The sequence below is a fragment of the Corapipo altera genome, unplaced genomic scaffold, assembly GCF_003945725.1.
Source record: "Corapipo altera isolate COAL_440 unplaced genomic scaffold, ASM394572v1 59, whole genome shotgun sequence".
NCBI classification, from domain to species: Eukaryota; Metazoa; Chordata; class Aves; order Passeriformes; family Pipridae; genus Corapipo; species Corapipo altera.
Window position 1 is genome coordinate 817960 of NW_020884917.1, and position 17476 is coordinate 835435.

Below are 17476 nucleotides of genomic sequence, written 5' to 3' on the forward strand. Positions count from 1 at the left end.
CAGAACAGCAAACATGTGCAGACTTAAAGACATTTAAAGAAAACATTAAGAAAGGCTCAGAAATAATAAAAAAAAAAAAACTATCTGTAGTTATGTAGGGGAGTTAGATTTGACTGACCAATTTCACTTTTGCCAAACACATCTTTTTTCTTTCAACTTGTAAATAAATTCAGTTCTATCAGAAATACCATTCCAAGTAAGATAAATAAGTCAATGCAGCAAGAAATTAAATTTCAGTTTTGAGATCAAACTTCGAAGGATTTCCACTTGAAAAATAGGTTTTTGAAGGTAACCATGTTGTCAAACACAATTCTTCCCAAAATGTCTTTCCCCCCAGGGAAAAGAACCTCTAAATCTGGCAAAATCTACAGCCTTCATAGTCAGATGATTATTAACCTTTCTGTCCTTCAAGCACTGCCAGACTTGTGGTCTTAGGAGTAATCACAAAAATCTTCAGTTCACCAGGCACATCTGGCATTTGGATTAGACTTGCTTTGTCTTTTTCACGTTTTGGAAAAGAAGAAATCAAGAAGGTGACAGAAAAATCTATTTGTCATGTAAAATGAGGGAAGCATCTGCTCTGTCCTGAAGGAAAAGTTTCAGACATTTGTTATACAAATTTATTTCAGAGCAGAGACTAAAATACCTCCAGCAACATGATAAAGAACATAGATATAATTTATCATTTTCCTGAAGGACAACAGTTTCTTGTTGAGATTCTCTAAAGCCAGTAAGGCTAGGCTACAAGAATTTTCAGAGATCTTCCCCATGAAAACAAGAAACATCCCAGGTAAAATAACTCATGTCTTCCTCCACTGTATTCCAAATGATGTGGGGAGAGAGAGAGCCATTTGTGGGCAATTACATATGACCTCTATGTCCTTAGTTCTACTTTTATATATCCGTAAATTCTAGATGCACAACTTCCTCTAAATAGAGAGAGAAATGCAGCAAGAGATCTTGTATCAAAGATAGTACTGTTTCACAGGAAAATTCTTTGAAAGCATAAGTTCTCTAATAGTTGTATTAAAATATCCAGACTCTGAACGAGTATTTCACAATCAACCTTTAACAATTAGGGAAATAATTTTTTGTTCTGCTTGCAGAATTTCCCTTTCCAGGATAAACTGGGCATTCTAAAAATTAGATTTGGTCAAAGAGTTCCCCCGTTAAAAGTAGGAGCAAACAAACAGAATTTGTTTCCCTCAAACTCCTAGGTAATTTCCTTTGTTTCCTAGCACAGTCATTCCTTTCTAAATTCTCATGAAATCACTCCACAGATGAGGAGGGGAGTACTTGCAAGACCCCTTATGCATAATTTCTAGTACTCTCACTTCTTTAAGACAATTTCTTTTGTTCTCAAGAGAGGAATGGAAACAAATATAATCCAGCAAAATCCTCTGTAAAGATGAAGACTAATGGTTTTGGACATAAAAAGGCAGATGGGACAACTGCATTGTCAGGTGAACCTTAGAAAAATTCTTAAGAAATATCTGTAATTCATGTTTCATGACCTGCAAGGAGCAAGGGGAGAATCAGTAAAGGCAAAAATAAAAACTTCAGAAAGGCCCTTTACACACTCTTAATAGTGGAAGTTGTAATGTGAACTTAAACAGACAAGCAAAAAATTAAAATATACCTCTTGTTGCTTTCAAAAAAAAGACTTCTTGGGCTTGAGCCAACATAATAAGACTGAGAGTCCCAACTGTGTCTGGAGAGATGTCCACTGTAGGTTCTCGATTCAAGGCTGACAAAACTGTGTCTTTAATGTGTTGAAAAGCACCACTCGCAAACTAAGTAAAATAAAATAATACATTACCATTCATTTTTTTCAGATTTTCTCTCTTACAAACATAATACATATAAAAATACAGAAGAAAGGTCTTTGGTATATGGTCTCCCATTTATTTTTTAGCCACTAAAAACAGCTCCTGGTGACCTCTTGTTCTTGGAGCCCCTTACACTGAGACACTTATCATGACAGGGTATAAATAAAGGTATATTGATTACACCTAACGGCATAAAAACATGGAAATTCTAACGCATTCCATAAAGAAGAGATTATTACTGTATAACTTGTTAAAACTAGAACTTATACTAGCTAAAATTATTAAATCTTAAGCTGAAGGTTATTAGCTAACCAACATACTTGAAGGAAGGAGTATGGGGAACCGTACAGAATTATATGCTCCAAATCTGGTAAAAAAATATGAGACAAGACAAGGTACATAACCAATCCATCTTTGCAATTAAGAGCAGGAAAATACATACAGATAGATATATTTTTATGCATGTGTATATATAGTTTTAAAATTGAGAGATACTTATTTGATGTTCTAAGATTACTAGTTCTGAATTCACAAGCAGAAGCAGGGAGCCTCTCTACCTGATAGTGCTTAGCTGCAGCTTTTAGTCCTTCATCGTTATCCAGATTCTGTTCTGCTGCAATCTGGCTTGCCAGTGCTCCACAGTTGAACAAAACACAGGTCTTCTCATATCCCAAACTTGCCAGAGCTGCAATCAAGACAGACAGTTACCTCCACTGTTAAAAAAATAATTTCAGTTCTCCAGCATCCTATAGCTGAGGCCAACACTACTATTATCTGTGAAGGTATCAACAGTTTCAAGCAAAAACAAACTAACAAAACCCCAGACATACTGAACTTTTAAAGTCAAAGTCATCTTCATTCTGAAGGCTTTACATAGGCTAATTTAGTACTTCCACAAAATGTTTCCATGTGAGGAACTACATAAAGTGGCCTAAAGCATGAAAGTAGTAGCATGAAAATCTACACAAAATAATTTTCAAGTCTTTATAAGTAGAGTGCAGCTTTTTGGTTCTTGAAGCATTACTGAGAGATAATCTGAAATATGAACTTCCACACATTAATCACTTTGTAATAACTGTCCAATTACAAAAACTTTTACATGGTCTGTCTTCCTAGCTATTGAAATATAGGGAATTTTTCATTCTCAAAGCTATTGTTTTAGACTGAAAATTCTGAAAAATATCTTCATTATGCATGTACTGAAACACTTAAGGATTTACTTAATTAAAACTTGAGCTCACTAGACAGCAGTGTAGCCTGTCCGGATGCAACTCCTGCAGTACTTTACAGCTCCAGAGGATGGAGCCCACACTTCTAGAACCAGAAATACCTGAACAGAAGCCATTTTGAATATATTAATTGCTTTAAAAAGCTTATGTGCCATATGCAAGTGCTGGAAAAACCAAACACTGCAGTTATTAGTCTCCTACTGGTGTTATAAAGTGTAGACACTACTCTTGGAGAATACAGAAGAGACAACTACTGAATTTTCAGTTTCACAGACCCAGGTACGGTTATCCTTAAAACATGAACACGCTGAAGATGCACATTTGTTTCATTTCACTAATATCCAGCCTCTCTATAGAGGTACAAATTCATTTAACACATCTCTGAAGTTTCTCTGTTAGAGCTCCCTGACCTGCACTCAACTTTCAGACAAGCAGGCATAAATCTCACATGCCATTTTTCCCCATTTTGTTTCCCTGAGTGGAATTGCACAGTCACTGTATCTCATGAAGATAACAGTCACTTATCTAGCTATGTCTCTTCTGAAGTTTATTTTCCAGAATTTTTCTAAAAATAAGATCTTGTAAACTTAAACAACATTGAAAAGACTAAAAAAAACCACAAGAAAGGAAAGAAAATATGGCTTTAAAGTTTCTGAAGTGCAAAATTACCTTAAATGCAGAATTACTTCATACTCTGGACTGCACCTCAAGTGTGATTTACTACAGTGAGAACAACTGTTTACCAGTACAGATATTCCACAGACTCATCTGTTTATAGCACTACCTATTAACTTATTTCAGATTACAGGCCATGCTGTGAACTCGGTCACTTCCCAAGCAGTCACAGTATCTGTCAGCTACCACTGTGATACAGACTTGGGATTCAGGGGAAGGTGGGAAGCAAAGAGTTCACCACCACAGCAAGAGCCAGAACTCTCAAGTCACATCCCTGCATCTTGTTCCCATGGAAGTCACAGGAGTTTTACAGTGAATTTCTACCTGAAGACAGGACTACCTCCTCTTAGAAGTCAAGAGGAATTTTGTTCCCTCAGTAACTGAAAACTCTGCTTTACACTGGGAAACCTCACTGCTAATTCTGGTCTGAAATAGAGATATACACATGGCGTAGTTAATCCGGATAATAGCATCTGGATAAACTGTGACACATCACTGTAAAGACAGATAGTAGAAGACTTCTTTTGTCAATGTCTTTCCGCTAAGATCTGCTTTAAATTTCAAAATAAAATTTATTCCACTGCCTGTTACCTGAGGATTACTCACAGCTCAGTCAAGAATTTCTTTGGTATTTCACATGGACTGCTACATAAATCTCTGGCCATCTGCCTCCCAGATTATTTAGACTAGCATATAATTAACCTTCAGACAAGCAAGCTTTCTCAAGATGCTGTGACATCATATTTATTCAAATTCTCAGGGTATCCTGAGAATCATCACCATTATGATTACTGATTTTTTTCCTCACAATTATTATAAATCTCTGGTGATTCACAAAGTATGTTTAAGTCATAACTAAATATTCTGAACTTTACTATGAAACAGGTTCCATCCTCATTAAATGTTAGCCCCAAAGAAGACAGGATGAACCAAATTCTGAGAAAAAACCCACATCATCTTCATGAAGGCCTCCAGTTATCCTGAAGGGCTTCTTAGAATAGTTAGAAAAGAAAGCAAAGACTTGTGTATGCATACAAATGTGGTGTACTGATACTCGTACAGTTCACATAAGCACAACTTCAGCAGGGAATGCAGAACATAGAAAACTGCAAAAACTTTCAGTGGTTGTTAACAGAGAACTATAGAAAGGATGCAAGAACTTCAAAAATAAAAACAGAGTAAGCACTCTAGCATTTTTTTCAGGCTTTGTCTAAAGCTTCAAAATTGCGTTGCTCATCTTGTAATGTTAGTCAGGATATAGGTATAAATAGAAATACTAAAGTTATAGGTATAAACAGAAATACTAAAGAATGATGACACATGACTGAACAGCTCCTCATTTAACTCAAAATTATTCATTTTTACTTCTCTACTGACAAGTGTCCCAAATCCATTTAATGATCCTGAATTTGTAGTGCGGAATTGCCCCTCTATGACTAAAACAAATCAAACTCCTTAAGTTTGCAGGAAACAAATACAATTTTTTTTTCTTTCCAAGTTTTCAAATCTGTATGAAAATATTTTTAAAAGAAGTGATAGAAGAATAATTTCAGAACATGGGCAAATCATTCTATTCTCTTGAACAAAATGTGGTATCAAGGTTAGGTTACTGAAGCCAGCTACCAACACTCCCCTTCTGGAGGGGACTCACTCACTCACAATCACATTTCATAATGATCTTACTAATTTAGACCAGTAAAAGCTGGATTACCAAAAACTTACTACTGAATCTTAATGTTAACACAAACAATTTTGATTAATATCAATTGGGGTCGTTCCCAGAAAAAGTCTGAGAAGGAGATAGTACAACTACTACCAGACTGCAGATCTCTTTGTGCCTCTGGGAATCTAATATTAAATCTCAATTTTATAATAATTCTTTGCATGGTGCCTATTTGTTCATTACCAATGTTGAAGTGATTAATTCATTACTAATATAGTTGAATTCATTGAAAAGCTATGTTGAAAATACTAGAAAGACTATTACCAATTCAATTATATAAAAATATTCTCAAAAGTTTAGTATCATTAATACTTGAGTTTTCGATATATTCACATACCCAGTTTGGCAGATCCTCCAAAAAGTGATCCTTTATCAAAAGCATCTTTCCAGGTAAATGTTACACAGACCTGAAAGTTGAGAAAAAGAAAGATCTTTACCTCTAAAATCAAAAACAAAATCTTCTTAAAATATCCCAAATTTACGTACTTAGCCCTTACATTTGAATTACATAAAACTTTTCATTCACTTGTGGCATTACAAACATTATGGAAATTTTAGAAAATCAAGAGTTATTAAAAAAAAAAAATATTCTATCTTTTTTCCTTCCTGCTAGTTTGCTCAAAACATTTCAAGTAGACAAGACAGAAATTCTCAGAATTATCTTTCAGCTCTGTTCACATTGTGAGCAACAGATAAATTTGTTTCCAAACCAAGACATTCCTTTCCCAATAAGTCTGATGGTCTGGTATAGTCACAGTTTTAAGGAAACTACCCAACCAGGCATTTTCCACTGTTCCAAATTACTAGCCTATTTGGATCTGTTTTGTAATACCAAAATCCACTCATTGTTACGAGTGAATTCAATAGCAGCATTATCAGGAAATGCCCTCAGGAAAGAGAATAAAACAGTGTGTGTTATTTCTACTTCCAGCATATATTCCACAGACAATGCAAATGCTTAATAGAATCTGCTTTCAAGTTCCACAATTTGATTCCTTATTCAGCTGATCAACAGGTAGGCAACTGGTATCAAACCAGAAAAGGCAGCAAAAATCCTCAGTTTGAAGTGCTTGGGGAGAATTACTTCAGAAGCTACAGGGTACTGGTTGATAGTGTATTTTCCTCTAGCAGCAATGCTAGTAAAGGAAGTTCTGGTCCCAAGCTGTTCATTGCTGCTTCTACTGACTACTTCTTCCCTTGAATGGAACAGTTTACAGATATGGCAGATCTTGCTCTCTAAGTTCTCCAGTTTTCCTTATCCCAGGGTTTGCAGATTATCATATCAAATCATTTGCACACTGAAAATCAAAGTGCTGTTCTTGGCTACAGGTGAATGCAGCTACATGCAAAGCTCATGTAGAAGTTAGAACAGTATTAAAATTATTCCCTTACTTATAACCTGTAAGACAGAAAGAAATTTTTCCTTTTAATCACAGTATTACCATTTAAACATGATTTAATGCAGAAAGAAATATAAATTCTGTCATATTTCTAAACACACCCAAAGAAAACCCACACCTTTTTCCACCAAAATACAGGAGCCTACAGATCTATTCGTTTCCATCTGAGGAAGGCTTCAATAGGCAGAAGTTCAGCTGAATTTCTCTGTAGGTTCGGGATTCTAAAAAAATGTGGCAGAAGAAAAACCCCTAAACCCTAATGAACACCATGCCTATATAAAAACTGTCATTTGTAGATACAGAGGCAGGAATACAGTGCTAAGCTCTTACATGGCTTATTCTGTTAGGTGTTGTGAATGAAACATCTGTGCTTCAAAAACCAAAGATCATATTGCATCCCATAGAAATTATGTTTTAAAAAGCCTTTAGAACATAGTATGAAATAGACTTCTGGAAAAACAGGAATCAGCACAGCACAACTCTTTCTGACCTAGACCACAGTGATCACTAGCCAAAACCAAAATGTTTCTGAACCTGTACAAAGGCAGTTATGGCCACTAGAGGGGAAGTTTCAGTATAGACTATATGCAAGCACCAGCTAGAAAATAACCAGAGATTAGGAAAATAAGGCTCAAAGAGATTAAATGACTTGTCTGAGAGAAGTACCCTGTAGAAGATTAGGTACAGGCTTGGAAGTCATACATTGTGGGTGCCATGATTCAGTTTACGGGTTTGGTAAGTCTTCTTACCTGATTTTCAGAGAATGGAAACTTTGGTTCAATTGAACACAGTTGATCATAGTATCTGTGAAAAAAAAAAAAAAAAAAAGAAAGAAACAGCTATTAGATAAATCAAATTAACAGTTTTGTTTCTTAAGCTGGCACGTAAGGTAAGGAAAAGAGCACAAAAATCCTACACACAACTTGTGAAGCTCATATGTAACTATGGCAGATTTACAGGCCAGACAGAATTTCTGCCTAAAGGGATTTTTTCAGTAGAGGAACAAGTTCAACAGGAGGTACTCTTTCACAGATAATGTGGAAACCCTGTCTTACTCCGATGTAAAGGAGTATCACAGACAAAGCTGCGACAAAACTGACCCATTCCACTACCTGATGGAGGGTGGATTAGAAGAGAGTATCATGCATAGGAGTCCCTATATTCACACAGGGAGACAAAGAGTACATTAAGCCGTGCTGCAAAAGTAAATTGCATGCAGCACTTAACATAACATTAACATGCTACACTGTACTCTCTTGATCTGAGCATTACAACCCACTCCCCTGCAAATTCAGGCTCAACCATTTCAACTTCGATGCCTTTGAGATAGATGCCGTTTGTCTTGCACAGCACCAACTAGAGTTGATAAAATTCTTTAGTTGTAAACTTAGTTTTCATTGGAGTATATTCTAGCACTCACAATGAATCAAAACTAAAAGTTTCTCTGTGCCAATATTTTCCCTAGTCACAGTGGAAGATGTTTATGAAAGAATGCCAGAACGATAATACAGCAAGTATAGCATAGTCCTTCCCACAATCTATCCAGGCAACAGTAAGCAGTTCACAGTTTTCCAGAGTGGTACCCTACACCTGCACCAGTTGTTTAACATGACAGGCTGGATGCAGAATTCAAAACCTTTCAACTGCCAACTGCTAAGAACACATAATACGTGAAGTCTGCTTCCTATACTCTTCCTGTAGCATATGCCATATGGGCGAACACTCAACATTATATTGGTCAAATTTTTTTTAAAGACTTTATGTTCCCAATATACAAAACACCTTCCAGTGATGACTTTCACAGTCTGCAAAATAGGATTAACATTGTTCCCGTTTCCTTACATTATTAAATATTGATCACTACCGATACAGGCACGAAGCACATGCACAAGACCTATGTTGTGCAGTCAATAAATGTTTAAAATTTCAAGAAGCATTTTCAAAACTCATATGCAACAATAAAAATAGGTTTAGTGTATTCTTCAGTTAATTACATCTGCTAGTGTATATAATACTACTGGTTTCTGAGTTCAACAGAGCCACTGCATTTAAGACACAATATACTAAGCCATATCAATATACTAAGCCATATCAATATACTAAGCCATATCAATATACTACAACAATCTGCAGGACCCAACAGGGCCTCCACTAATAACCTTGTACGGTTACAAGAAAAAAAAAAAAGAAAAAAAAAAGGAAAAGGAAATAAAAGTCTGTGGATATTTACTGTGACAGCAGTTTAAACAAGAGTAAACAATTTATCAAGTATATGTGAAAGGTTTAGTTAAAAATAATAACCACTGAATATCACTGCAACTACTATATTTAAACACACTTTCTTCATTGCCTTCATCTGATCTCAACACAGTTGTTTTCGCATCGTATCACAGAGAAAAGGAGACTTTGCATGCTGTTCATCCTGCCTCAATTTAATTTGTTAACCAAAAGCCACCACTAAAGCCAAGCTGTCTTCCCACATCCCACGATTACAGTGTCCTCATCTGCCATGAAGACACAGTCAAGAAGCAAAGCTTGTCAAATGTCCTTGGGAAGCCGGGTGTGCCCAAGCCTGAGCCGCCTGCAAACAGACTGTTCTTTGTATGTCAACACAACCACAGAGAAAATAAGCTAAAGAGGTGTATGCTCCTCCTAAACACGCACATTGCTGCGTTTAGCATCAATAATTACCAACAACATAGGGCTTTTCATTTGGTTTGTTTTAAACAAGTCCAGAATTTGCGTTACTATTTTCTTTACTATTTTAAGCGTGCGATGTCATTTCTTTTTATTAGAGAACTTGAAATTCTACTCAAGATTTAAGAGCTCTTTAAAGTTCTGAAGACAAAAAGAAAAACAGAAGACAAGCGTGAAGTTTTCTGGTTTTATAAATGTAAGCAGTATAAATATAACGGTATGAACATATAAAATGGTAAATGAAAATGTTAACCCCAGGACAATGTAAAACTAGCAGTACAAAGAAAATAACTACAGGAGAAAAGACCACATTTGATGCACAACTCAGTTACACATAGAAAGATGAGGGTAAACACAAAGGTGTAATTTAAAACTAAATTTACAGTAATCTAACTATCAAAACACAAAGAACACAAGGCACAACACAGCTGAGTGTTGTTTGGCTGTGCAACTGATGAATTAGAGCTACAGCAGGGGGGGCAACACAGATCTAATGCTCAAAGTACAACAATCTCTCATCAAAACAGGCATTACACACTTCTAAATGCTAGTAAAAAACAGTCATCAAATGAGTTGGAAGGTTTAAAATCAGAATTAAAATATGTATTGTATTAAGAAATTCAAATTCTGTTCCTCCTCCAAAGAATCATAAAGAAAAATCCCCTTCAAAAGACCCTGAGAACAAAAGATCTATCTTTGCTCTTCGAGATAAGAACCAGAGTCCCAAACTCCCAGTGGGAAACCACAACTGCAACTTTTAGCTCTCAGAGAATTCGAACAATCAAAATAAAACCATGCACTACCCTTCCCCCCCCCCCCCCCTTTCTTTTTTTTAAAAAACAACTGCAGGAGTTGTTAGCAAAATTAAACCAATTAAAGTTGTACCACCACCACCCCATGTTTCCAGAAAAAGGAAATTAGGTCCAGGCTAGCTTTAATATTAGAGGAAGCAAGGAACCCCTTGAAGCTATAATTACACTCAGAAGAAAAAAAAAAAAAAAGAAAAATACCACTGAATCAAATCTGCTATGACAGAATTTAAGGAGAAACATCTGTACCAAGCACACCTACGTCACCTTCAGAGTGCTCAGATTCTCACAAAACAAAGAAAGCTTGGAAGCAGGCTGAGTCTTTCCCAGTTACACTATGCCCCTTTTCACTGGGTATCTCAAACACTTCTCCAAGACAAGCTTTGCATTCAGGAGTTGAACAACAGCACACCACTCACTTTTAAAGTTTTACTGGACAGTGCTTGTCTAGGAAATGTGGCTGCACTGAGTTAATTTCTTCCATAAAAGAAAAAAAAATCTGTAGTGACTACTGATCAAAACAAGGCTTCTAAAAATTACAAAACCAAGGGCAAATCCTAGATTAGTTAGCAGAAGATTAAGCCCTCATTTCTTAACAGCTACATAGTCTACAATGCTCTACTAGGTATTAGGGTCTATAAAAAGCCTCCAAGAAGTAAATGTATGCAAAGTAACATGTAAATCCATGTTTTAATTAGCTCTTCCAACCTTACTTCCTTAACAAACCAGTTTTGAACTTCAACTTCAATGAAAATCTTGCTAAAGTTGTTACTTAAACATAAGACTGAGTACCACTCTTAAATAGCACCAGGAAAATATGAGAAACTGGAGAGGTAAGGAAATTTTCAGAGGAAACATGGCACTCAAGCATTTGTGTTCTTTCTGTCATAAGCTCAAATAGATACTTCAAACTTCTGAATGTGCAGACAGTTAGACTTCTTAAAGCAACTGTGCCTTGCACAATACTTAACAGAATATATGTCAGAATCGTCTTCACAGATTAAGAGCAAACTTATTTTCCAGCACATAAATATATGACTATAAATGATCAGACAGGAACAAGCCACCCATAACTTGTTAAGAAATAAGGGAAAACATACATCTGATTGTTTTATGTTCTCTAACTTATAGTTAGTTCAGACCTTCTCACTTCCACTACAAAATAAACAAATATTCTCAAGTAATACAATTTAAAATGCAGATGTTTTAAGAGAGGAGCTTCTGCATGGAAGGGATAACACTTCATGTTTACACTGGTGCAGAGCCACATTCAACAGCTCCTGACTACTGCAACAGCATCTGGACCACCTAAATTCACCTGCTGGTCACTGATCACCAGCAGAGAACAGATCTCTGCATATGGAATTGGCTCAAAACTGGTAATTATGAAATTGCAAGTGGTTTCCTTTCATTATTCAGAGAGAAAATCTGAGGTGAAGTTGCATATTATGGATAAATTCACTTAATAATTTGCTGGCACTAAAAGAGGGAGGTCCTGCTCAGCCCCTTGGCTTTCAGCAACACTACTTCTCTTTATTTTGCACCAGCTCTGATGTTCATCTGACCTTCCACTGAACTCATTCAAGATGTTCAGAATGCCATGTGCACACTTTGCCTTCCAGAAAAAGCATAAGGACCAGAATTGAAAAGAGGGCTGCCTTCTTTTGGTCATGTAGAACAACTGCTAAATAGGATGAAATGATAAGTGTGGCTGGGCCAAACAGGGATTTCAGACAGAAACTAATGGCAAACCTGACAGGCACCTTCAGAAAAAGCAGCTCATTTCCAGCATTCAAGGAAAGATAATAATATGCTTTTCAATTTGGCTGGCAAAGTCCCTCTTTCAGTTCACAGATGCTCACAATTTCCCCAACCTTCAACAGGCATAAACACAAGTAGCTTCAAAAGCATACACAGCAATAAGACAGGAACAGAACAGGAAACTACAAAGATACTGTAAAACATGATCAGTACAGTCATAGCTTTTATAGTCCAAACACCCAGTGAAGGGTTGATAAGCTCAAAAAACATCAGTAACTTATTTCACAATACTTGCCTTCTTTTTAACAAGGTACTTGTTTCTTCTCCATTTCTCTTCAGTTTTTAAATTTTATAAATAAGAGATTCTAGTGAACATCAAGTGTATTTTTACTTGTTCATAATATTACAGAAGTGTGTCTACAAGTATCACTTCTCCCTATAATAGAAAATTCCTCTATCTTTTTTCCTTCAAAATAAAAAAAACAAGTTGCTGCCACTATGTAAAAATGCATTTTTGATAGTGCAAATGTTTGATCCCAGCTTTGTAAATAGAAATGTGTACTTAGTATTAATCTAGTGAATGAATCATAGTGACCTCAGTGAGCAGATGAGCTGCAAATACATTGGCTCAAAATATTTCCAACACAGAGAAACAGAACAACGGGGTTACCACAGTAAGGCACAGAATTGATAGGGTTGGAAGGGACCTCTGGAGATCATCTAGTCCAACCCCCCCCCAGAGCATGTCACACAGGAAGGTGCCCAGATGGGCTCTGAATGTCTCCAGAGAGGGAGACTCCACCACCTCCCTGGACAGCCTGATCCAGTGCTCTGCCACCCTCAATACAAAGAAGTTCTTACACTTTAGTTCTTGGCCATTGCTCCTCATTCTGTCACTGGGTACCACCGAAAAGAGTCTGGCACCCTCCTCTTGGCACCCACCTTTGAGTTATTTATATGCATTAATGAGATCCCCTCTCAGTCTTCTCTTCTCTAGACTAAACAGGCCCTCCTGCAGTCTTTCCTCGTAAGAGAGATGTTCCAGATCTCTAATCATCTTTGGATGGATAAAAACAATTACTGGACCCTCTCCAGTAGCTCCTTATCTTTCCTGTCAATACTGCAATCCATAAATGTTCTATAGAAATAGGAAAGAGCGACTGCTTTTGCAGATGATGGAGTAGTTTGTCCTAAGACAGACTTTATGCAGATTACCAGGCAGATGGCAGAGATGAATCTTTTGCTCATGATAACTACAGCACCACAGAGGCCCCACTAAACTTTCTGACAGTGTTAAGTAGAAAAAAGAAAGAGGATGTGACTTTGCAAATAACTTTAGAAGCAAATAAATCAAGAAGCTGCTAAACATAGCAACTAAGTAACAAAAACATCAACATGGTAACAAAAAAAAACAAAAACAAACCCACACTGAAAACTGAAAGGGAAGTGAAAAGAAAGCTGTAACAGCAAAAGGTAAAAGTTTTCCTCTCTTGGAAAAGTAAAATGGTCTGTTGTGGGTACAAACAAAGAGAGGAAATTTATGTCCGATATTAGGAAGAAATTCTTTACAGTGAGGGTGTTTAGACACTAGAACAGGTTGCCCAGTGAGGTTGTGGATGCCCAATCCCTCACAGCATTCAAGACCAGGTTGGATAAGGCCGTGAGCCATCTGGTCTAATGGAAGGTGTCCCTGTTCACGGCAGGGGGGGTTGGGACGATATGATCTTTAAGCTCCCTTCCAATCCCTTAGCATTTTATGATTTTACGATTTCTAGATCCAAGAGCTCCTAGCACGACACAAACACTGGGAAGGGGACGCTCCCCCCCCCGCCCGCGCTGCCATCATGTGACATCCCACGACACCCGAGCGGCGCAGCGAGGGCGGGGGGACCCCGGGATGCTGCAGGACACCTGAGCGCCAGGGCGCCTGCATCCCACAGGCCGCCGGAGCCGGCCCAGCAGCCCCGGCCGCTTCTTCCCGGCAGGAAGGGCCGCCCACACCTGGGCCCGCCCGCACCTGGCTCCGGCTCCGCCACGCCCAAGGCCCGCAGCTGCCGCCGGGGCCCCACAGGGACCCAGGGCTGGGGGAGATGGAGGAAGAGGGATGGCGAGGGCCCTACCTGAGGAGGGTCTCCAACGCGCTCTCGTGCTTGTCGAGCGGGCGGCCGAGCGCGCTCTTGCGGAGCCGGCTGAGCTCCTCGGCGGCGCGGCAGTGCTCGGCCTGTGCCTCGGCGCCCGGGTAGCTCTGCTGGATGAACTTGCACAGCGGCTTGGCCAGGTCCACCTCCGAGGCCTTCTTGAGCTGCACCGAGATGAAGTTCGTCATGTCCGTCGCCGCCCGGCGGGCAGAGCCGCCGCCGCCGCCCCGGCCCCTCTCACCGCAGCGCGGAGTCCCTGCCCCGCCGCCGCTTCCGGGAGCGCCGCGCAGGCGCACTGCGCCCCGCCCCCCGACCCGCTCCGCAGGCACCGCCTCGGGGAGGGAGGGAGGGAGCGGCTGTGGGAGAGGCTCGGGAGGGACGGAATGGCTGAGGGAGAGGTTCCCGGGGGGAGACACTTGTGCTGCTGTGCGCACGGCACGGGGTAGGGGGATAGCCGAGGAAGGGCTGGCTCGGCCGGTCGTCAAAACTTTACGTTGTCTGTACATTTTAACAGACAAAGGCATCAGCGTTCGTTAGTTCTACATTACATAACTTTTCTATTAATTAGTACTCCAACCCCTATTTCGTAATTATATCTCTCTCTTCTCGTGCTAATTAGTCCGCAGACGCAGTTCTTCCCTCCGTTTGAATCTGGGGTCCCTTTTGAGTAGGTGGTCAATGAGTCGGTGGTTGCGATCCCACAGCTGGAATTACCTTTCCCTCACTTACCGCTCAGTTCTGTTGACTTCACTTCTGCTGTTTCTTCCCAGACAGCCCATTCTTCTTGGGATTGTCTTCCCTTATCCTTAAAACAAAAGATTAGCCAAGTGTACAAACACAAAATCACGGAATTGTTAGGGTAGGAAGGGACTTTTGGAGATCATCTAATCCAACCCTCCTGCCAAGGCAGGGTCACCTAGAGCAGGTCACACTGGAATGTGTCCAGGTGGGTTTGGAAAGTCTCCAGAGAGGGAGACTCCAAGACCTCCCTGGGCAGCCTGTTCCAGTGCTCTGCCACCCTCAGTTGAAAGAAGTTATTCCTCATATTGAGGTGGAACTTCTTGTGTTCTAGTTTTTGGCCCTTGCTCCTTATGCTGTCGCTGGGCACCACCAAAGAGAGTTTGGCACCATATGAAGCTCACAAAGCAATTACTTAATCATAGCTGTTCAGCTACAGCTACTGATTAACAACTTAAAAGAACGCACAAAGTCTCACTCAAATCTCTATCCAAACCTTGAGGGACTCAAATCTTGAGGGGCTTGGTATCATTACCCCTCTAAGGCTACAAGACAAGGGGCTTGGTATCACTGGGCCCACTGCCCTAGGGGAAGCAGGAACCACGTTCCACAGATGAACCCTCCTATCTGTCCAAACCGCCAGGAGCCTCGGGAAGGCAGCGAGCTTGAGTGCTGCGTGGTGGGAGTTGTGACTGTGGAGCTCGGCTGTGGAAAGGGAAAACCTCACAAGCTGTGACACCATGGTGAAAGCAGTGGCTACTAGAAAGGAGTGGAGCTGTCAGGCATTTAATGCCTTAGAGTGTCCCATTCTCAAGCTCTGCCCTAAGGATCAGTGTCTTAAATAAAGCGAAATGCGGCTTCTCAATAGCAAGCGTGGAAATGTGTCTATTGGCAGTATATGGTGCAGATTCATGTGTTGTGTCATCATAGATCAGCCACATTATGCTTGCTTTCTGCTGACTCAGCACGGTGTGGCTCAGACAGGCAAAACAGGCACTCTGCCCGCCAGGCTGGCTGGTCTGGGGACCAAAAAGGGATATTCAACCCATGTGCTCATCTCTCCCTTTCCTCTGCCACTTGTTCCAGACAGCTAAGGCTCTAAGCCTGCTATTTTCTTCTTGCATAAGCTACCAGGTGATGACACCACAAAAAGGAATGGTAAAACTGCTTTTAAAATTACATATTTGTTCTCATGTTGTAGCAGACGATGGGTTTTGCTGTAGAGCAGGTGATCCATCCGTACTAAAAGTGTGCTTTACTAAGTAGAGCTATCTTTGTCATCTCATGAACGTCTAAAGTAACGTGTGGCATGAGAGGAAAAGGGTAGAGCCTGGGAAATCAGTCTTAACCACTCCTGTCACCACTGGGAGGGGCAGCTTGTCCAGGATTAAATGTCCTTGTATGCAATCCAGAGATGCTGTGGCAATGGCAGCCGGGCCTTCCCAGGCACAGCCATAGGGAAGGAGACAATGGAGTTGTCCTCATTCTGCTGCATCCGGTCACCTTCAGTGGGGCCCAAGTGTGTAACCTTCGGAGTCCTGCCAGATTGCTTCTGTTAAAAACCTTTGCTATAGTTACAAAAAGTGAATATGTGTGTTATCAGTTCCTTGGGACGCTCCTGGCTCCTGCGCTGAGTAAACACCCAGTTGTGTTTTTTATAGTTCAATCAGAACTAATTAGTAGTTGACTCAATTTTACATTAAAAAAAAAAAAAACATATCCTACAATGAATACAAAAAGTAAGCTGTCCTGCCGTATCCATATCTGAGTGCATGAGTTCCTCCTGGGTGTATATTTTCCTCCAAGATTTTATTGCCCACTTACACTTGCAAGTATTTGGTGTTTCAGCCTGAGTTAGCCTTGCACTGGGTATACTTTCCTGTCCCAAAGAAAAACCTCCACCCTCACAAGCTTGGATTCTGATCAATTTTAATATACAGTCTTAAGCATGGGCAGTTGCCTCCGTTTGTTTCCAATATCAAGACCTTCTGGAGCATAGTAAGCCTACAAGATACGTGGCTGCCTATATATGGAAGATGGAAGCCATCAATACCTTCCAGCATAACACTCATAAACATGGAAAGGGTGTGAATAGGGAAGGGCAAAAACTGCAGCTGTGAGATCATAGTTCTACTTTAGAGCCATAGTGACCTTTAGATGGCTGTTGCTTAATAAATGCAATGACTGATACTCTGCATTCCTAAACATCCACCACCACAACATAGAAATTTCACTTTGTCTTAGAACAAGTTACTAGAACTTCAAATGTACAGGTGATTTGCTTCTGTCCTACGTATTTCTTGTTAAATCAGTATTCCTCTGAAGGCTTTATTCTGATTATTACAATTATAATGTTATAAGCAGTAATGACTTGTTTCCTTGTTACCTCTGACTAGTTAAGTACTATTTCCCAATTTAGATATGAGGAAGCCATACAGTCAGGAGTTATCAGTGCTGGGGGCATAATCTACATCTTC

The 17476-nt window shown here is 39.7% G+C and overlaps 1 protein-coding gene across 2 annotated transcripts in view; it reads right to left on the reverse strand.

Moving 5' to 3' along the window:
• The window catches only part of PDCD6IP (programmed cell death 6 interacting protein), a 34898-nt gene extending 20334 nt beyond the window's left edge, over window positions 1-14564 (reverse strand). For both annotated transcript variants that reach the window (XM_027655970.1, XM_027655969.1), the window contains exons 1-5: window positions 14244-14564; window positions 7606-7660; window positions 5794-5863; window positions 2387-2514; window positions 1640-1793 (exon numbers count right to left, since the gene is read on the reverse strand). In XM_027655970.1, the coding sequence (XP_027511771.1) occupies window positions 1640-1793; window positions 2387-2514; window positions 5794-5863; window positions 7606-7660; window positions 14244-14449 (613 nt within the window). In that variant the 5' untranslated portion in view covers window positions 14450-14564. The remainder of the gene's footprint in view (window positions 1-1639; window positions 1794-2386; window positions 2515-5793; window positions 5864-7605; window positions 7661-14243) is intronic.
• Between the last annotated feature and the right edge of the window lie 2912 nt (window positions 14565-17476).